Source organism: Gavia stellata, chromosome 30 (assembly GCF_030936135.1).
Source record: "Gavia stellata isolate bGavSte3 chromosome 30, bGavSte3.hap2, whole genome shotgun sequence".
NCBI classification, from domain to species: Eukaryota; Metazoa; Chordata; class Aves; order Gaviiformes; family Gaviidae; genus Gavia; species Gavia stellata.
Window position 1 is genome coordinate 7,162,619 of NC_082623.1, and position 21,090 is coordinate 7,183,708.

At 57.6% G+C, this 21,090-nt stretch overlaps 1 protein-coding gene across 2 annotated transcripts; it reads right to left on the reverse strand.

Moving 5' to 3' along the window:
* Nucleotides 1-1,733: 1,733 nt before the first annotated feature.
* SLC16A1 (solute carrier family 16 member 1) lies at nt 1,734-19,604 on the reverse strand. Of its 2 annotated transcripts, none has more exons than XM_059831104.1 (5): nt 19,576-19,604; nt 8,332-8,589; nt 5,029-5,172; nt 3,621-4,484; nt 1,734-3,299 (listed from the first exon to the last, which is right to left on the reverse strand). In XM_059831104.1, exons 2-5 carry the CDS (start codon nt 8,546-8,548, stop codon nt 3,022-3,024), a joined length of 1,503 nt encoding a protein of 500 aa, XP_059687087.1. In that variant the 5' UTR covers nt 8,549-8,589; nt 19,576-19,604; the 3' UTR covers nt 1,734-3,021. The 2 variants fall into 2 exon arrangements, with proteins under 2 accessions (XP_059687087.1, XP_059687086.1); XM_059831103.1 differs by lacking the exon at nt 19,576-19,604 and adding an exon at nt 18,476-18,534.
* Between the last annotated feature and the right edge of the window lie 1,486 nt (nt 19,605-21,090).

Here is a 21,090-nt window from a genome sequence, read left to right on the forward strand (position 1 = left end):
TGCTCACAGAAATGACGTGACTAAATATAGCCCTGCTGCTTCTGCGAGCTGAGCCGCGAGGGAGGGACGGGGCAGAGACAGACCCTGCCCGGCCAGGCTGCTGCGGGAGGAGAGGCTCATCCCAGGGCAGAGTCCGCGCCCTGCCGCAGTGCCAGCCCTGCCACAGCGTGCAGCGAGGGCCCCCACGCTGCCCTTACCAGCAGGGCAATTATACACCAGACTGAGTCACTTTATAGCCTAATACAGGGCAAGAGCAAGTTTCTCCTCCTGAACCCACACACACTCCTTTCGCTTTCACCTGCCCTTCCACAGCAGTGGATCCTAGGAGCAGTCCCACAGGAGGTCCCAGAGAGGGCACGGAGCCAAGACATGGCTGAGACCCTGCTCCAGACAGCACAGCACAGAGGGTACAGGGCACAGAGGCCACCCTTAGAAAACAACTGAGGATTTACTACTGAAGTGCTCCCAGCCAGCCAAGTCCAAGCAGCAGGAAATTATATAAACATTTTCCCTTAGAAGAGGGGTTGGCAACCTGCCGCAGCTGCACTAGCCTCTCCCAGGCAGCACTGGTTACGGTAACGCCTGTGTCAGCTGCGGTGGTGCCACTGCCCAGGGAGGTTGGGCACCAGCAGAGCAGAGGCTGGGGCTGGGCACAGCCCTCGCTGCAGAGGATGACATATGCTCCTCTCAGCACAGGCATCACCAGCGCTCAGCAGCCATCAGCCACACACCCAAGACCCCTCCTGCAGCCCCCATGGCCACAGCCCCCCACCCAAGTGCCCCCACCTGACTGGGAGACTGCCCCACAGTGAGGGGAGCAGGTAGGGCTGGCAGCTTGTCCATACCTACAAAAACAGGGACAAGGGGCCAGCTCCTCAGCGTTGGTTTATTGCAACGTGAACCCAGTACTGCAGCTACAGCAGACACACCATTTATGAAAATACAATTACATGGCTTTACAGTATCACAGCTCAGCACTGTACAACAAAATCCTTTTGTACAAAATATTCTGTTGGCATTATAAAGTTACTCTACAGTATGAAAAAAAACCCTGGGCCTCCTTTCTGTGAGATTTAGGCTAAAACAAAGCCCAGTGTAGCCCTGTAGCTGAGGGAGCACAAGGAGAGCAGCCACAGTGCCGGGCCTGACCCTGCCTGGGGCTCCAGAGACCCTGGGACAGCTCCATGGGGAAGACCTTCCTTTACACCCTCATTTGGTTTCAGCCGCCATCAGTGCCTGGCCCGCAGGGAGAAGGCCCCTTGGCTGCGCACAGCAGCGGCCCCACTCAGCTCACGGAGGGAGACAGCGTGGACAGATGGACAGCAGGAGACTGGTCATCACTCATGAAACAGATGTTTAAGTGTGTGTCCATCCCCACCCCCTGCAATAAAGAAGGATCTCAAGGCTTTCACAGGCATCCTGTAAAGAAGGGCAGGGAAACAGAAATGCCTCTAAAACCAGAGTGCATGGGGACTCAGCTGTGGCCATCCCAAACACCAAAGCCTCCTCTTGCAGTGAAGAGGCAGGAAAGGGGCATCTCGCCCTTGCTGGACAGGGACCAGCTTCCACAGCTGGCAGGACCCGCTCTGTGGGAGCCTCAGGGTGCTGGAGTGGTGGGTAGAGACCCAGGCTCTGCTATAGCCCCACTCACCTCTCCCCCAAACTGACCCTAAATACATGTCATCTGGCACACAGAAGTGTGATTCTAAGAAAGAAGTTGAACATTTGATGGGTAAATTGTAAAAAAAACAAGTTTATTTGAAAAAACTCAGCCTCTTACATCATTTCTGATCAACATTTACTAGAACTTGAGAGCCATTAACCTGCTCCACGTACATTGAGATATTTTCCAGCACTAAAAAATAAAAAATAAATACATACAAATTCTTTCCTCCCCCTTACATGTCCTAGATGTGAGTGGTTAGGCATCCACCGCCTTAAGATCTCAGTTGAACAGAAGCAAGTAAAAGAGGTTTCTCTAAGAGATAAAAGAGTGAAAGCAGAAGGTCTGTCTCAGGGATGTACCATCTCTGCCCACCCCACCCAGCCCCTCCGCTCTGCCCAGGGTCAGGCACCCAAAACACCTGTCTGGGTGGGATTGATCAGTGCAGGGATGCTCCGGTGGAAGCCTGCCCCATGGGGAGACAGAGGCCAGCACCCCGACCTGGCACCACCAGCCGAGCCACCGTGTTCGCACCCGTTTCACATCACCCAGCGTCAGGCTGAGAAGAGGCAATGCCGGGGCAGAGTCGGGGGGCAGAGGGGGACGGAGGGCTCGGCTGCAGGGGCTGGGCACACTGGGGCTGCCATGGCCCCGGGGCAGGTGATGCTGCCCAACCTGAACCACAACCATCTTTCTCCAACCTGAATATCCCATGAGAGCACAACTAAAAAAAAAAAGAGGGATTTTAAAGTACTACAGTAGCTAAAGTGTTTTCAAAACATACCTAAAGACCACCTACAGAGCCAGGAAGCACCCGGCACAGGAGCTGAAGACCACCCTGCCCTGTGCCCGGATCTCCCCCTCCACAGAGGGCCTGCGGTAAGAAGCGTGTGAAGCAGTATTCATCCGGGGCCGGCCCTGAAGCCCATCGTGCTTCAACAAATCCAGTATCCTGCTTTTTATGGCTTTTTAACAACAAAACTCCTCAAAACACACACATACACACACACTCCCCCCCCCCCCCCAAGCAGAATACAGAGCTAAAGCACGGTTTAAAGTTAAGGCTTGTCCAGATTCAGCTAGATATGAAGACTGTAAGGCACGTATTAGTACATTCATGTTACTGTTAAAAAGCCAGACTATAAAAAGCCCCCCTGTCCCCTGACGCATGAGGATACTGCATGCGTAGCCCTGTTACCTTTGTTGAACACAGACGGAAAGACAATTCAGAGCCTGGTTAAAAATGAATACCTGGTTTAAACACTTCTCACGGCTGCCCAGCGCCAGCGGAGCACTGCCCCAGCCACCGCGCCAGGGCAGCGGCGCTTCCCCGACACTCCGGGATTGAGACCGGTCCCTCACATGTGGCTCTCCTCCTCTTTGACACCATCCTCCGCACTCTTCTGAGGCGAGGGGGCCACGTCATTGTTTGCCTCTTTCTGCTTCTCAGCCTCGTCGACATTGGTCTCCTCCTCCTTCCCTTCGTTCCTCGCCTTCTCCTCCGCCTTCTGCTCCTTTGCCACCAGGCGGTAGTTGATCCCCATCCCGATGAAGAGGTAGATCCCAGAGATGATGAGGATGACCCCACAGGCCCAGTACGTGTACTTGTAGTCACCATACATGTCGTTGAGCTTCCCTGAGGGACAGAGAGGGGACAGCTTAGCGAGATACCCCCAGAACTGCTCCAGGTTGTGGAGATGTTCCCAAGAGCAGCCCAAGCCCATCACCCTCAGGTTCAGGCCTTTATTCCTCCAGCCCCTGCTCCCCCACCCTGCGCCAGGGGCTCAGCCCCCACTTCCTTGGCCACCCCTCAGATGCTGGGGCAGCCCCAGGGCTGGTGCTCGCCCCCCCTTGCCCCTGCCCCAGTGCTGAGGGCTGCCCACGGCTCGGGGGACCTGCCACCATTCAGCGAGGCTGGGCAGGACGGGCAGAGCACCGCAGGCACAGCACACCCTACCTAGCAGAGGGGGTCCCAGAAGCACGGGGCAGCACTCCACGATGGTCACCAGGCCGACGGCGCTGGAGAACCGCTGCGCTCCCACCAGGTCCATCAGGGTCTCAAACAGCACTGAGCTCAGCCAGCCGAAGGCAAAGCCAAAGAAGCCGGCATAGATGCAGAAGCCAGCATAGGTGGTGGACATGGGGGCCAACAGATGACACACCCCGTTGTAAATCACAGAGATGGCGAAGAAATACTGGACTCTGGGTCTGATCCACTTGGTGTTAGCCACCAGTCCCATAGAAGGTCTGGCCACCATGTCTACGAAGGCCAGGATGGAGAGCAGGAAGGCTGCAGACTCGTTAGCAATCTTCTTGCTCTTTGCATAATTGCTGAGGAAGACCAAGGGAGTGAACAACCCAAAGAACATGATCACGTTGCCCGACAGATAGAGCAGGAAGCCCCTGTGTGTGAACAGGGACAGGTCCAAGAACTTGTTGATCGTCTGGAAAAGTGTGCTCTTCTGTTTCTTGGTCTTCCCGCCAATAAGGTCTGTGCTGGTGTCACCGTCGTCCTTTTTCGCCACCTTCCCAGCTTCCTGCAGCACCTCCTTATTGGCCTCTTTCTTCAGCTGATCCGGCTTGGGGCCTATGGGCCGCATCAGGGATCCGGCGACGCAGCAGTTCAGCAAGAGACCGCCGAGGATGAGGAAGCTACCACGCCAGCCAAATATGCCGAAGAAGAGCTGGTTCACAGGCGCCAGGGTGGAGAGGAACACGGGGCTGCCTGCCATGGCCAGCCCGTTAGCCAGGGGACGCTTCTTGAAGAAGTACTTGCCGATCATGGTTAAGGCTGGGTTCAAGTTAAATGCGAGTCCAAGGCCTGAAGGAGAGGAGAGACAAGGGGCTCAGAGCTCGACCACCCCACAAGCCAGCAGCACGGGCAGAAGGGCTTGTGGGACGGGCGGGAGAGCAGGGTTTCAGCTCTGGGGTTTCATAGCTCTGTTCCAGCTGTATTAACTTGTCAACTTCACAAGCAGCACTCGGCCCCCACTGCTGACTTGAGAGGAGGCGCCAGGGCAGCAGCAAAGCCGGGCGCAGGAATTCGGGAGCCAGAAGGGGAGAACCGCTCCGGCTCATGACAAACCTTACATCGACTGGCAGGGCACAACCCTGACCCGGGGCAGGAACACCACATGCTCCCTACCCTCAGAACCAACTATTAGTCTCATGCACAGTCACTAGTACGGTCCCCCATGTTATGCCACTAGGGCCGTCTCTTATTAGAGTATGTAACAGGAATCAGGATTTAGGCAAACTCATCACAGACATTCCCTAATAATTACTGGGTTTAAGTTGCTCCTCTTGCTGCCTCAGGAGAGGCCTTACCTCCGTTGCAGCCCCATTAGGGCAGAGCCGTCACTTACCCCCTACAACCCCAACGCAGAAGTAGAGCTCCTCCACCGTGTTGCAGAAAGAGGCTGCAATCAAGCCGCACCCGGAGAGGCAGCCGCCAGCGATCATGATAGGCCGACTGCCGTATTTGTTCACCAGGATGCTGCTGATGGGACCTAGGGAGTCCAAGGAGATATGCCCAGGGTGAGTTATCTTTGCACGAGAGACAAGACAGATGCACGCAAGCACGCAGGAGGCTTATGGCCACAGGCTTCCAGCTTTCGCACAGTGACACTTCACCCAGCGAGGGAACTGGGGTAAGGGGAAAGGACAGGAGGTTCAGAGGCAGCTGGAGATAAGAGTGACATTTGCTTACAGCACACACAGGATCCCAGCCGGAGAAGCAAGCCTCCGGCCAGTGCCGACACGCTGCAGCTTCTGCTGAGCGCCAGAGGCTGTTCACAGCTGCAGAAACCTGCAACTGCTGAGCAAGCTGCCTTCCGTGGGCTAAGCCCGGAGCTGCCGGGGCACCAGCCAGCCCCCAGCGACAGGGTGAAGCCGCCTGCCCCGCACAGCACTCTGCTCTGGGGGCTCTGCCCTGCCCACGGCCACCCACCATGGGCCAGGTCTCGGCAGCAAAGCAAGCGTGCAGCAACCGCCCATCTCCAGCGTGAGGTTTCTGATGGAGACCAGACAAAGCTGTGAAGAAACAGCTTTGATGGGCACAGGCGAAGCTCCCTGAGGGCTCAGAGGAGGAGCAGCACTGTGCCGCCCCAGGGACAAGCGGTGCTTCCGTTTTCACTGCTACCCCTATGGTAGGAAGGGCCCAATTGCTCTGCACACCCGCCTTTTAAGTGCTTCATTATCAGGAGCTTTAATCCAAAGCAAACAGTGATTAGATATGTGAAGCATGCTCTACAGATACTAAAATGTATTTAAATAAACTGAATGAACATCCATTGAATATTAACAGACCTAGTTTTGCCATTAACAGATTGCAAGGTTGTCAACATGTTATTCATGGGTCCTCAGACACTACTTGACCTTTTTGCCCAGTTTAAACAAAGCCTGGAGAAGGTTACAGAAGCCCTGCTGTGGCAGAGGCTGCCCCCAGCCCCATGGCATCCCGCTCCCCACAGCCGGCTCAGTGCCCACGTGCCAGCGGCTCCAACCTGATGCCACCGGCAGTCAGGAAGGGGCTGTGTCCCTGGTCCCATGAGAGGCAGCAGCAGATCCCGGGGCTGTCACATCACCCCAAGCCCCACACGTTTCCCCGCAGAGCGCTCAGCACTTTGCAAAACCTGTACCTTGAACTCAGCAAACGCGATGCGCCCGGACAGAGTCTAAAGGCAGCAGCGGCCTTTCCTCCGGGAAATCCAGCCCAGAGAGGCAGGCTCCAAGGGCAGCTAGCAGGAAGCCACCCAGCCAGGCAGTACCCTGGTGGAAATTCTCCCTCTTTTTTTTTCAATTAAAAGAAAAAAGAACTCACACCCACTCCTATTTTATAGATTCACAAGAAGTGTTTCTGACCAGATGTTACCTGATCTATTTTGATTATTCATGTGTGAAAAAAGTGTAAGTAATGGAACCAGAGTCCTCCCTAATCCTAATGCGGAGCTGAGAAAGGGGCATTTGAGATAATTACATCCACATACCCTGACGTGACAGCACAGGGCTGCAAGACGTGCTGCTCCATCGCCCCCAGCCCTGCCTGGGACAGGAGCTACCCCAGCTCTGCAAGACATCCTCAGCCCAGGACACTTTGCTAGAGCATGAGCTACTTTTTTTGCCTCCAAGCAAGCACGCAGTTCCCACAGGAAGGTGCCCTGGGGCATGGGGAGACTAGGATGAACACCGTGACCGCTCCAGCGCAATTCAGACCCTGCAAAGGGTCTGGGCTCCGGCTGCAGGAGCCCTGGCACGAGGGAGTAGGGCAGTGACTGTTCCTGTGCTCCAGCAGCCGGGGGACACACCTGGGCAGGGCTGGGGTACCTTCAGCATCCCAGCCACCAGCTTACGGGCAAGCTGTTCAAGACTGGCAAGCTGCTGGGATTTAATGGCAGCAGTTCCAGGGGAGCAGGAGAGACAGTGTCAGCATGGAGGGAGGGGGACAGGGGGATGACCCCAGGACTGGAGGAGGGAGCTCACACCCCAGCTGCTGGGCAGCTCCAGGCAGTGCCACCCCCGGGGCACACAGAGGAACCGGCTCTAAGCTATTAGGAGAGGAGGAATGGCCCAGATTTGAGTCTCATTAAGGCAGTTACATGGTTTACAAGCTTGTTATAACATCGGAGCAGGGAAATGTGCTGGTCGCTTCGCTAGCTGAGCTAGGACAAAGCAGAGCCTGTTCCCCCAAAGGAAAAGCCTCATGCTTAGCTGGGCGCTGACGTCAGCTCCTTTCGATGCACAAATGCAATGAGGACACGGGCAGTTTGCCAGCTGGGGATGGCAGTGGTACAAGCTCCGATCTGCCTCTGAAGTGGGCACAACAGCAGGCTCCCAATAAGAGTTTCTTTCAGCCGAGCACCCCAGTGCAAAGCTGCGTTTGCAGGTGGGTACGAGACACCGGGGTTTGGAGACCGGCAAGGCGAGGGCCAGGAGCGCTCTGCCTACTCCTCACCAGTTAGAGACAAGCATAAAGCACACAGCTTGGGGATTAAAAGACTCCAAGAAGCAGTTTCTGAAGTATGGGGGAGGGGAGCTACTTCAGTTTAAGTACTTTTGCTTTATTCTGCTCATGTCTCCGTACTGCCAGTGCACACTGTCACCCTCAAACAGCACAAGCTGCCTACAGAACTGCTGGGCACTAGGGAGGAAGAATAGCCAGTGCCAGGTTTCAGCGCACTTCAGAGCACAGCTGAGCCAGAGCTGACCAGAACTTGGGGGCAGATTCCTAGATACAGCCACTGTTTGCTGGATTAAAAAAAAAAAATCGATGCCTTATCTAAAACAAAGAGATCCCGTGAGCGGGGCTGCTACGCGTGGCACAGCGGCTCCCCTGGCCTTTGGGTGGGCGCTGGACGCAGACACAGCGTCCGCAGCGCACTGTAACAAGGACAAGGGCAGAATTACACAAGTCGTAATTCCCCGGAAAGATTTTACTTACAGCTTTGCAGAGGAGGACAGATTAACCCGGTTTTTGCATTCTGGGCATTAAATAGAACTTTTTGAGCAACCTCCTTCAAGCAAACTCTCTAAGGGAAGTTTTGTTCTCACATAAGGAGAGAATTCCAATTTTTAGCAAAGTTTTGGTTGTCACTACAGCAAGGTGCAAATCAGACCCAGGTGTACTGCAATGCACGAGCACATGTACTGCTGCCCTCCAGTCCACTTACCTCCTGCATACATGACAGCCAGCATGATGGAGGAGATCCATGAGACTTTGCTGCTGGATGCATTGAAGATGACCTCAATCTCTTTGAAGAACACAGTGATGGATTTGGGGAAGGCATAGGAAAACCCAATGGAGATGAAGGCTCCGATGACCACGGCCCATCCCCATCCTCCTTCAGGAGGAGTGTATCCCACAGGGCCTCCGATGGCCGGTGGCATCTTCAACCAAATTGGTGATGTCTCAGTTGGGGTTCAAAGATCTGCAAAGGACAAAGTATTGCCTTAGCTAAAAGCAGACAGCTGCATCGCTGCTCCCTGGCATGCAACAGCACAGCTCGAGCCCTGCTTGCAAGGCTGGCATGGCACCAGTGCCCCAGAGCACCCCCCGGAGAGCTGATCTGAGAGGCAAGCGCTCGGGGCTCACCAGCACACTGGCCTTGTAACGCCGTCCCAAAACACATGCTCAGATTGCAGCTGGCCTTTAAGAGCTCTGGCCAGCAGGTATTTATAAGCAACGAATTTAAGACATGCTACCCTGACCTAAGCTGCAAAGGGCAGGCAATGTCCTTGCTAGCAGCAGCCGGGGCACAGCGGTGAAGCGGGCAGGGTTACCGGCAGCACGGGGCTGGACCTGGGGAGGGTTGAGCAGGGTAGTGGCCAGCCTGGTCGGGACTCGCCTGCCTGGGGCAGAGCCCTGCAGCTTCTCCAGGAGTGCGATCCCGGCACCTTCCTGGCGCAGTGCGGAATCTCAGGAAGCCCTGGGCCACCCGGAGCAGGAGCAGCACACCCAGGTTACTAAATGCGGACATACCAGGGGACGTAAGTCCCCATGCACGAGCCAGGGCACTCCGTTTCTGCGAAGAAAGAGCAGGCAGGCGACACAGCACACCTGCCAGCCCGGCCGGCCCTGAAGGTCACAGGCTGCAGCTAAACTTAGCCTGAGCAGTGACCCGGGAAGGCTCCCACACGCTGCCAGCGCTGCCTGGGGAGGAGAGATGGATCCACCGGAGCAGCCCCAGCCGAGCCCAGCTCCCCAAGGGCTTGGCCCCAAAAGGGCACCCCCAAGCCCTCCTCCCCTACCGAAAAGGCTACGGCGGGTTTCACGAAAGCACCAGAGCGTAAAGACAATTCACCTTAAAAGCTCAAAAACAGAAGGGATTAGAAAACAAAATAAATGGGGAAATGTCATCCAGCCTTGCTGAAGTGTGGAATCCCCTCAGAGAGGCTGAGCAGGGAGAGGCTGATTCGGAGCGATGTGGAGACTGGCAGGGTCGGGCTGCTCACACCATCCCCATGCTGCAGCCGCTGCGTGGCTGATCACACCCTGGAGCTGTGGTTACTCAAGGAAGTACGGCTGCTACAGGCAGCAGAGAGCAGCACAAGCTGTCCCAGAGAGGAAACGCAACCCAAGCAGCGGCTCACAAACGTGGTTTACAATATGCAAAGCAACAGGAATCGCTACAGTCCCCAGAACTGCTGCGTGTCCCCGCGGATTTTTAGAAGACACTTTCTGATGCCCTGCAGCCCTCCCTGGCCTCGCAGCCAGAGACTCCCCTGCCCATATTAAGGACCATCAGCCACACTGGGCTCCTTCGCCAGAGTCCACCCCTCACTCTGCAGTTCTCTGCTCAGGTTTCCACTTGAAAAAGCTGTCTTTGAGCAGGAAGGCTTTCTCCAGAGCTCCCCAGGGTCATACCAGGCGCAGCGACAACTTCAAAGCAGCGTGCTGGCTCAGAGAGGTGCAACCTCCTATTTATAGCACACATCCGTTCAGGCTCATGGCGATTACCATCTCACCCACGGCGGCTAACATGCCAGCATTTACCTGGCACGTCCCCTCGTGCCCCTGGCAAACCACATGGTACCATGGGCGCCCGCACTGCTTTCGCTTGCTCCACGTCACTTTGATACATATCCGAGGCTGGGATCCAGGCGTCCCAGCTGAAGTGCAGCTGGTGGCCCCGAGCCGCAGGGAGCCCCGACTCCCACCTGGCACCAGAGGCACAGGCGGCAAAGCTACCAGATACAGCACGGGGTTCTCCAGGGCCACCCGACACCCGGACGCGCTCAGGTGATGCCTCGAACCCACATGGGGCAAGAGGAAGCAAAGCACGGGAGGCCAGTTTCTGTAAGCCGCTAAGACTGGTTTAGCCCGACCCAAACACCGATTTTTTCGCTGGCAGGCTATTTTCCTCCATCCCAGCCAGTGAGACACATGACCATCACGAGTAGATCCGAGCCACCCTGCCTGTGCAACAAAGGAATCATTTACAAGACGCTGCCCCGGGCACGTCCACAGCTGAACTATACCCAGGAGCCAGAAGAGCTGATTTCCTCTTTCGGACCCCTGGGGACTGCAGCCGTGCTGAGCGACCCGTTCGACACCGGGGCGAGCCCATGCTGGCGGGATCCGGCTGCAGGCAGGCCCCTGCGGCAGAGCCTGGAGCTAGCACGCACCCGCGGGCACCAGCCTGGCACTGGCAGCCGGGGAGGAAAGTGCCAGGCTCTGCAGAGGCTCACCACATACCTTTGGCCTCTTGGTATGCGGAGCAGCCCACCTGCCTGTCACGCTCGTTCCGAAAAGCCGCTACGAACACTGGGTTTTGCTTAAGATCACTTTCCCGCACAGGCTGCACACTGGAGTTTCCAGCCACCTCTTGCTTTGAGTCATACTGAGCTTTCACAGCATTCAGTGAACTTTAAAGCATCACCTAACTACACTGACTTGTCTGAAGCATTTTTTAAAAGATGAGATTACCAAGTGTTGGCAAGAAAAACTACCAGCAAGGAATACAATCTACTTATTAGCACTAATTAAAACTACTGACAATAAAAGCTATCCAAAGCAAAAGCTGAGGGGTACTGATGAGGTGTTGGGGATTTTTCCCTTTTGCTCCTGAGACACACACAGAGGTTTAATTTTTCCACCGCTCCCGAGCTCTACTGCACCAAAATTACTGCGGCTTGGTTCATCTATTTGTTCTTTCCCTGCGAGCAGCATTCCTCCTCCTGCGGGTGCTCAGGTGCCACCTCTCTATAAAATAAAAGGCTTTTGGCGGGTTAGACATGACCTCTCTTGCATTGCTGAGGCACAGCGAAAAACCTTGAACTGAGCAAGGTTTGAGACCGTGAAGCAAGATTCCCAAAGCCTGACGCCAGAGGGTTTACATGATGAGTTCTGCATGCCACAACATTTTTCCCTGACTCATTGAAAATCCTTATTAAGAAAGACCAGTTTTAGAAAGCTCTTCCTTCAACCGCATTAAGGCTTCTTGCTGATTTCCTCCTTGCCCCCACACAGTAGTTTCAAACTAGAGAGGAAAAAAAAGCACATGTAAGGCAGCCAGTTCAATTGGAAAGCTTCCCTCCCCTTTGCAAAAAGGAAAAAGAACCACCCAGAACATAGTTATGACATTTACAGCTCTGTTTTGGAAGAGCTGCAACGTGTAAGACGTGTTTGGAAATCAAATTCACAGCTGCCAGGCAGCCAGCTACAGTTTGCCCTATTAGGAAATAAAATAACCATACTCGAAGTAATTAAGAGTGATGAGACCAAGTAATGACTGCAAGTATCACATCTGCTCCCCGTAAACCTCTTGACTAACCCGCAGGAATGGGTAGCCTACAGCAACCCTCCTCTGCACAGCAATGGCAAGAGCAGGAATTGGGGCTGCTTAGGCAATGAAGACTCTATCATCTTGAAACAGATCCTGCAGAAGACGAAAACCCTTTCCACCTCCTAGGTCCTACACACAGGCACTGTTATCCCTTCTCCAGAGGGGCCTGGAACTGGAAGATTTCAAGACTTTTCGTTACATAATGCGGCAAATTGCTGCGCTTTTAAAAGCCCTGGATTGGCAGGACTCCAGAGCAGAAAGACAGGCTCACATTTATGAAGTGCTGCAAATGCCACCAAGTATTTCTGGGGCACACAATTTATGAAAGTGTCCTCACACCGCTCCTTTTGGGGGTCAGAGGAAGAGGGACGTCCCCCACCCACGCAGGGGGGCCGTGCCCAGGCACCACGTCTCTGCCTCCCCTCCAGCTCAAGGCTTTCCTGCTCCAGCATACGCTCACCTGGCATTCGCTGCTGTGTGAGCTTGCAAAACCTTTCCCACGGAACAGGGCACTCGGAGCAGCTGGCAGAGCTGAGGCTGGAGAAGGGCAGGCTTCCCCGCTCGGCTGCAGGGCAGGCAGCAGAGCCCCAGCTTCTGCGCCCGCAGCCCATCGCTGCCCTTAGCCCACGCAGGCTGGCAGGGCTGCCCTGCGCCGCTGCAGGCAGAGGCCCACCCAGCACCTTGGCACGCTCCTCCTCAGCAGGCACGAAGTCCGTGGCAGCTCATCCCAGCACTGCTGCAGGCAGGCTGCCTCTGCTCCCAGCCGTCTGCTCCTCCTGTGCTCTCCCAGCTCCAGAGAGGGATGCGGCAATGCCTGGAGCAGGATCTCAGCAGCAGCAAGTTCCCCAGGGACACCCCTGCCATACAACGGCCATTTGGGCTCCTCACACCTTCGTCAGCTGGACCTGGCCTTCAGCCAGAAAATGCCAAGATCAAAGTGCCCAGGCCAGGCACAAAGCTGCCCCTCGCTGGCAGCACCAGACCCTGCTTCCCAAGGAGGCTCCCACCTCCAGCCCCCAGCAGAGGGGAGGGATGCAGGAGGGGGATGCTGCTCCCCGGGAGCCTGGCGAGCGCCCATTCCCACCAGCCCTGTCCCCAAGCCTTATCCGAACGAGAGCCTGAAACACATCTACCCCTCCCCACCCCAGCCTCCCAAACTCAGTTCACAGCAACGGGCTCTTCCAGTGCTCAACACATGGCGGGACAGCACAGGGCCATAAACACCCATGGGGGACATTTGTCCACACAGGGAGCCAGCAGACCCCAACCATCTGTGGTGGCACATTCCTTCCCCCCCTTTTTCCCGGGCCACTCTACGGTCTCAGGAATTCCAGCTAGGCCTTGGCCTTTGCGCAGTGAGTTGGCCGGTTAAGCGTCCCTTGACCATACGCGGAACTCGGGCATGGCTGAGGCGGGGAGCGGCGCTGACTGTACCAAGCACTCCTGTTGCCCCACTCAACGTGGGTAATGAGAGCAGGAATAACCGGTCATCCCCTGACAGCCTTGGAACATCCCTTACCTCGACTGTAGCCCCAGTGGAACGGTACCAGTGATACTGAAATTCCAGCAACTTCCCAGTAACTTGCTGATGACTAAAGCCAATCATCTTGCAAACCTATAAACAGTGGTCCCAAGTGAGACCCTTTGAGCTCCCCCAGACTGCAGCGGGCTGCCACCAGCATCTCCCTCTGAGTGGGACGCCTCTCAGAGTTTGCAAGCTCTCCAGTTTGCGAAATTTGGAGGACCGCTGCCAAAGGCTGTCGATGAGACCTGGGCTAAAACCTTCTCCTCTTCAAGGCTCAACCCTGGCCCATTGAGAAATGCTGAGACATTTGAAGTGAATACTTCACAGAACAAGGGGAATTTTTAACAGGTATACCTTTTTATATATATATGTGTGTGTGTCTATATATCCTTGTGTCTGTGTGAATCAATTTGAGTACTCAATAACAAGTATAATACTACCATTCCAAATCTAATCAAACCACTGTTGCAATTGTAGTAAATTCCATCACCTCACTTTGCAAATGTTAAACTAATCCATGATTAAGTGTTGCTAAGATCTTATGATTTACCTTAAACTGTGCATGAACCTTAGATTGCTGCTAAATACATAGAATCCTTTAGATATAAACCATTGACCAAGTCTGAGACTAGGATTAGACCTAGCCACACCTAGACTCCTCTCTGAGAAGAGTTTAGAAAGCAAGGGGGTGTACTCTGAACCTCATGACTCAACGGAAGAGTCTCCCCTACTCTTTGTATCTCTTCCACTAGACTTAAACCATTGTCCAAGTCTGGGACTGGGAGTGGACCCAGCCGGTCTTCTATGAACCTCGTAACTCAACAGGAGGATTTCTTTGTCCCTTGTACCCTTCCTTTCTTTTAGGCACAAACCATTGACCAAGTCCGAGACTAAGTTTGGATTCAGCCGCACCTGAACTCCTCTCTGAGAAGTTTAGAAAGCAAGGGGGTCCATTCTGAACCTCATGACTCAACAGGAGGATCCTCTTTACCCTTTTCTTTCTCTAGTCTCTCTGTATAAATCATTTGATTCAATCCTAATTCAGTTTTCCTTTATATGTTTTTGTCAGTAATAGAGCAGACCCTGCCATCGAATTCTGTTAAGTTGCATTTTTATAAACTTCTATTAAAATTGCTTTTGTCAATATCCTTGATGGCAATTCTTTAAGCGGCTAAACCACTCATTCGCAACAGCATCCCTTCTGGTCCCCAAAACTAAACCGAGATCTCGTACTTACTGCTGGGGAAATGGAGGTGCTGGCAATCACGAGCTGTTACAGCAAATACTGCTTTATAGCTTCAAATTTGGCCTTTTTCTAGCAAGAAGCAAGATGAAATAGAGATTGTTATGAGCTAACGAGACAGCACTTTCACCAGTTTTAAGCGGGTTTATAGCATTAAGTGTGGGGCTGTAACTCCAGCGAGCGCCCATAGCAGGGGTTTAACCTGGCGGCACATGGCCTACGTGACTCCCCGGAGCTTGCGAGGGCTCTGCGCTGAGACAATAGTCAATTGAGGTCCTGCTCAGCCGCGGCGTTTGCTCGCGGGGTGAGGCGAGGTCAGCAGCACGGGCAGGGTTTGCTCAAGGCCGGCAGCCTGCACGGGTGCGCTCAAGGTTTTTGCCAGAAACAGCCCGGCCCGCTCAGTGCCTCTCCCCACGGGGGACGGCCAGCGCACCCTCAGACGTGCCCCGGTCTGCCAGCCCAGTGAGCTAACCCGGGCACGCAGACAGGCAGACGCCACGGGGCACGGCGGCCGCGCTGGCAGAGGCGGCATCAGCAGCTGCCCTCCTCCAGCTCCCAGCTGCACCCCGCCACCGGCACAAGCCCCAGCCTGCAGAGGCACGGAGCAGCCCACTCACCCCGCCGGCGGCTGGCGCTCGCCAGGCCGGGCCAGAGGCCTTCCCTGGACATCGGCCATGGGTCTCCGCAGCGGACAGAGCCCCCCGGCCACCCAAGGACAGCTTCCAGCACAGCAGCCGCAGTGCACTGGCTGCGAGCCACCTTGCGAAGCGGGACATTGGGATGGTTTGTCAGGAGCTTTGGCGGGGAACAACCAACCAAACAGAAAGACAGGCAGCTATTTCTGCCCACCAGGCAGATACCAGACGAGCTCCCATCTCGGGCTGCCGTGCCCGGTTATTAGCACCAGCGATGCTCAGCCTGTCTGAGCAAGGACCAAGCATCTTATGGTATGAGAAAGCGTTAAGTTGAGCTTAAGCAAGCTATTAACAAGACCAAGGCAGAAAGCCTGGCTTATGTCTGTATTGGAAGCCGGCTGTGGCCACAGCTCTCCCGGAGCGCTGACCCAAAACCCTGTGGGCATACCCAGAGGGGTTTGCAGGCAGGTTACAAGAACATTATGTGAAGCAGCTCTTATGGGTGCCCTCCAGGCTCACCTCGGCTTCACCCCAGGCGCAGCACCTGGAGGCCCCTCTCTAACCAGCCCCACGAGAGGACGGCTCATCCCCGGGGCAGCAGGGGCTGGTGGCTGCCTACCCCACGCTCACAGCCCGTCTCGCTGCCAACGCTTCGCCCCGGGGAGCTGCAGGGCTGTGGAAAGGCTCAGCTCTGCTGGGGAGTTTCACAGGCAGGTCTGAAGGGACTCAGCCAAAAGGCACAAGCTTAAGAAGTGCGGCCCGTACAATACAAGGTACCTGCCCTCCAGCTCAGAGGTCCTGGGGAGGGAGCAAAGGCACTGCTGGTGATACAGCCCCAGACTCCACTCATGCCCCGGCCCTAGGGGAAGGGCTTCCCGCAGCACCGGCTATCAGCCCCCCCAGCCAGCCGAGCCCCGCAGTCTCAGGAGGGGACGGGGGGCTCTCAGCCCCTGTGCAGGGTTTCACAGTCCCACCCCAAGCACAAGCCATACTCCACTGGGGAGCAGAGCTGATCCTCCCCACACCAGCAGTGCTCGCAAGTGCTCCTGGGACACCCTGTGCCCGCCAGGAAGTCCTCAGAATGAGAAAAATGTCCTACCCAATAGCACCGGCATTCTTTCATTAGGCACCCCGCACCGCCAGCGGCCAGGGAATGCGGCCGCTCCAGGTTTCACGGCAGAGCAGGGTAGCAGGAGGCTGCAAAACCCCGGAAAGTCACAGCCATCACAGTCAAACGTAACTGCCACTCTCTTCCCTCAGAGAGGGAGTCTGAGCCGCCTTTGCTCCCAGCCACCACCACATTATCGCTTCGTTAAAGCCCTCAAACCAGGGCCGAGGCAGCACAGGTACGGAGATGGGAGACTCTCACGGGCACCCCAAGAGCACCCAGGTGGCTGCGGTTTCAGGAATTAACTACAGCCCCGCATGGATTTTCTTTGGCTACAGTACAACTACACTGCAGCAGCTTTAAGGGCACATTTGAAAGTGAGTCATACAGACACCACTGGCAAGAGGCTCCCACTTTCTTAAAGTCGCTGTTATAGGCTGATTCCACAGAAGGAAATAGGAAAAGCCATAAAAGTGCAACAATGAGATTAGCACTATGCTTAATAAGATGCAACTTGCCTCCCTTAGCCTACGTGCAGCTCTTCAACTCCTCATAAAGGATACATAAAATAATAGCGTGCAAGTCACTGGGTATTTTCCACCATAGCTGCCAGATAAATCAGGCCAATTGTGTGAGATAGGAGCCAACAGCAAGCACACACAACCATTCGCACCTTTTTCAGGAACCACCTCTGGAAGGGGAAGATGCTTCACACCTCGCCCAGGGCCAGGACCTGTGACTTTGGGGCAGGGAGGTTTGCCGTGCACTAGCAAAACACTTGTTTGTAATTAGGAGATCCATCACCCCAGTGAATAATCTAAGATTGAGAAAGCCTCTTCTCACAAAGCTACCGAACAGGAGCTCTGGGGCCTTCTCTACGCCTGGAGCCTGAGTCCGCCCCCCACCCCCAGCACACACCAGCTATTCCCTGCACTGGCCCATTTCTCAGCTCTGCTCCTTTCCTTCTACACACAGCCAAGAAAACCTCAGAGCAAAGACACCCAGGAGAATCAGCCAGCACTAAATTACCTCACTTAGCATAAAAATAGGATGCTTGTGCACCACAAAAAGGCTTAAGGCTCACAGAAAAAGCACAAGAACAGCATCATTAGATTTCAGGTTTCTTGTGATGCAACTAAAAATACCCATCTTTTTTCCTCAGAAGATGCTTAAAGCCCAAGAACATAAGTAAGCCTTGTGCAAAGTGCACAACCTCACAGGGCAAGGTGGGAGCCTGGCAGAAGGGGCTGGGCAGCACCTGGGCAATTTGCTGTCACGGGGAAGGACACAAATCCTACCTTTCCCACTGAGGCTACAGGTTATCCACCATTTCCTTGTGATCCTCCAGTTCGTGCTCATCCCCCTTCCTCAGGTCAACTTCCAATCCCGCAAGCATTGCTCACCCCTTTTTGCACATCCCTTGCCTGTGGGACCCCGGCCTGAGCCAGGACACCCACCCTGGGTGAAGCACCCCAGCAGCACGTCTGCTAGGGTCCACTCACCCTCCAGAGAGCCCAGCTGCCAGCCCATCCCGCTTGGCTCCCCGAGCGTCTCATCCTGGCGCTAGCGAATGCCTGCCACAGGCCACCAGATTTTGCAGAGCGGTCCCCGAGACCCCAGGCCGTGGCGTGCTCCCGTCGCACCCAGCCACAGGTGCAGGGAAGCACTTTGCCGGAGTCGTCAGCTCCAGGAGCGTTTCAACAGCCCCTCGCTGCTGAGAGCGAGCGCACCGGCTGCCAGCAAGCTCCAGTGGTCCCAGCTTCCCGCTGCCCATCACCACAAGACCTCGCCAGCTGGGTGGCAGCCTGCCCGCGCACCTGAGGGCGGGTGTACCCGCTGTCGGGGTCCCCAGTGCCTGCAGCCCACTGCCCGAGCAATGCAGAAACACGCGTGAAAAGGCGCCTCTCCTGGGGCTTGAGCGATGTTACCGCAGTCCTACGGGCTCCTCCAGGGCAGCCTCCTCCCCGCAAACGCCGACCCCAGCAGATCACGATGCTGGAAGGACTTCAGTCACTCACCCGCCCAAGCGACTTCGAGCCTCCGAGGTCCCGCTGCGAGCGCCTGCTAAGAGGAAACACCCGAGGGCTGGTGCGAGCATCCAGGCGGGGAGCGGCGTGGCGATGCCGTCCCCAGGCAGCGGCTCCAGCAGCGCTCCCCGCCAACGCCGCGCAGCAGGGACGGGAAGAGCCCCCTCCCGCCCCCGGTACCGCGGGCCCACCCGAACTGGCGGGACACGCTTCCCGGGCAGCTCCCGGGGACCTCGGCCGGAGCAGCCTGCCCAGGGCTCCCCTCCTCTTATCGGTGCCAGAGGCTCGCTTTAATCACCTCTTCCCCCCGCACCCGCCGCTATCGGGCGCCCGCACGACGGTGCGGAGGGACCCTCCCGCGCAGCCCCAGGAGCCGGCCAGCCGTGCCTCCGGCGCACCGCGCGGCCGCGTCCCGTCCCCGCCGACCCAGCGGGTCCCCTCCAGCCGCGCCGGGGACCAGACTCACGCGGCGGCGGCCACGGCGAGCAGGAGCCGCGCCGGGCAGAGGACCCCGCAGCCCACGGAGCCCGCGCACGGCCCAGAAGCCACCAGCCGCCCCCCGCCCTCCCGCTGCCCCCGAGCGAGCGCCCGCGGGGCCCGCGCCCCGCCGAGGGAGGCCACCGGGACAAGGGCGCGGGGCGGGCGGCGCTGCCCGCGGCGGGACCCGGCCCCGGGGCGCTGCTGCCGGCGGAGGCCTGAGCGCCCAGGGACTCCTCACGCAAACGGGCTCGCTCCGGGCTGGGCGCGCGTGGGACCCGCACCCACGCGGCCGCCTCCGAGCAGTAACAAAACGCGGGCCCCCCGCGCAGGCCCGGGACGGGGGCGCCGGAGGGCCCGGAGCAGCGCCGCCGCCGCCCGCCCCGCCAGCGCGGAACTCCCCGGCGCGCCGAGCCCGGCGGCGCCCACGCGCGACCGGCCGCACGTGCGGAGCCGAGACCCGCCGCGGCCCCACGTGCCCGGGACCCTTCAGGCCGGGCCGGGCCGGGAGCGGCGGCGCCGGAGCGCGCGGAGCTGCCGGAGCCGGGGGCCGTGGCGTGGCCCGTCCCGCCGTCCGCCACGTGGGCGGCCGCCGCCGCGGCGCTGGGCCCTACCTGCGCGTGCCGCCGCCGGCCGAGTGCCGCCGCCCCCGCCCCCGCCGCTATAAGGGCGGAGGGGCCGCGCCGCGCCCCGGGGGGCGGAGAGCGGGTCGGGCCGCCGCCGAGCGCCGCCCCCGCCGCGCCACGTGCGCGCCGCCCCGCGCCGCCGCGGCAGCTCGCGCGGGCCCCCGCCGCCCCCACGGCCCCCGCCGCCCGGCCCCCGGGATGGGCGGCCGCGCCACGCCGCGCCGTGCGCCCCGGCACGTACCGCCCCGCCGGGCCGGCGCGGGGAAATCGCGGCGGCGCGCCCGCCCCGGCGGCCGCCGCCGCTCCGGCCCCGCGGGTCCCGGTCCCCGCGGGTCCCGCGCGTGTCCACGGGCCCCTGGTGGCGGCCGGGAGCGGGCTTCCAGGCTGGTTCCGCCGGCAGCGGGCGGGAGGCCGGGCCGGATGCAGCCGGGACTTCCCGCGGCGCAGCGTCAGCTCGGGGCCTTTTCTTAACTCGTCCCGGGTCACAAGAGCCACTCGGGCGGGTTCCACCCGTGGGGGGCCGTGGGGGAGGAAGAGGCGTCCCCCTGCCCCAGCCCTCCGCCGCGGCCGGGGTCACCTCCTGGGGCTGCCGGGCCCCGCCGCGTCCCTGGGCTGGCCCTGCGGCGGGGGCTGCCTGCGCCTGGGGACCGCTGTCAAGGGTCTTCGCTAAACCGGCAGCTCCTCTGCGGCCTGGCTGCGCTGCTCCACGCACTCGCCGCGAAAGTTCTGGCTGTCGCTAAGCCGGCAATCTGCTTGTCCACGAAGGCAGTGCCGCGCGCTGCCTGCACGCGATGTTTCTGGTGTAACTGCGATTATTTCAGAGGGAGCGAGCCCCGCGCAGCCCCTGCTGCAGACGGCTACGGCTCAGCGCCCCAAGCAGCCGGGTGCCGAGGGCTAGGGACGAGCTGCATGCCATTGGCATTCCCCTCACGATTCAGTTTTGCGGGAGAAAACGGGCCCGGGCTCGGCATGCCCAGCACCTCGGTGTGCGGAAGAGGCCGTTGCTGGAAGCGCGTCCGCATCCCAACCAGAGCTCCTCACCCTCTAGATGCAAAACTGCCTGTGGCACTGACGCATCGAGTACTCTTCATTCCCCACGTGTACCAAATGCTGCACAAAGGGACGGGTACCTGCAAATGTTTTTCTTGCGCTGCTCTCTCCGACAGCCTAATGATGCTAATTGTCTTCTGGGTTGCATGTGTAATGTGCTAATCTGTTTTAGAGCCGAAAGAAGTGTGGTGTAGTTCAACTTGGAGCCAAGAGAGGGAAAGAAGGGAAAAAGCAGTGACACTCCGCAGATGAGGCCGGAGCAGCTGCAGAGGAGGTGCGAGCCCTTTCATATCAAAGGAAACCACTGCTCCTCGCCGTCGCAGCGAGCATGTTTATGGGTGTGCTCTGTGCATGTCAAGGCACTTAATGGACCAGGTGCGCTTGATAAAAGAAGACCAGGGACTACAACAAACTCATTCACCCACTTCTGAGGCAAGACACCATAAACCGAAG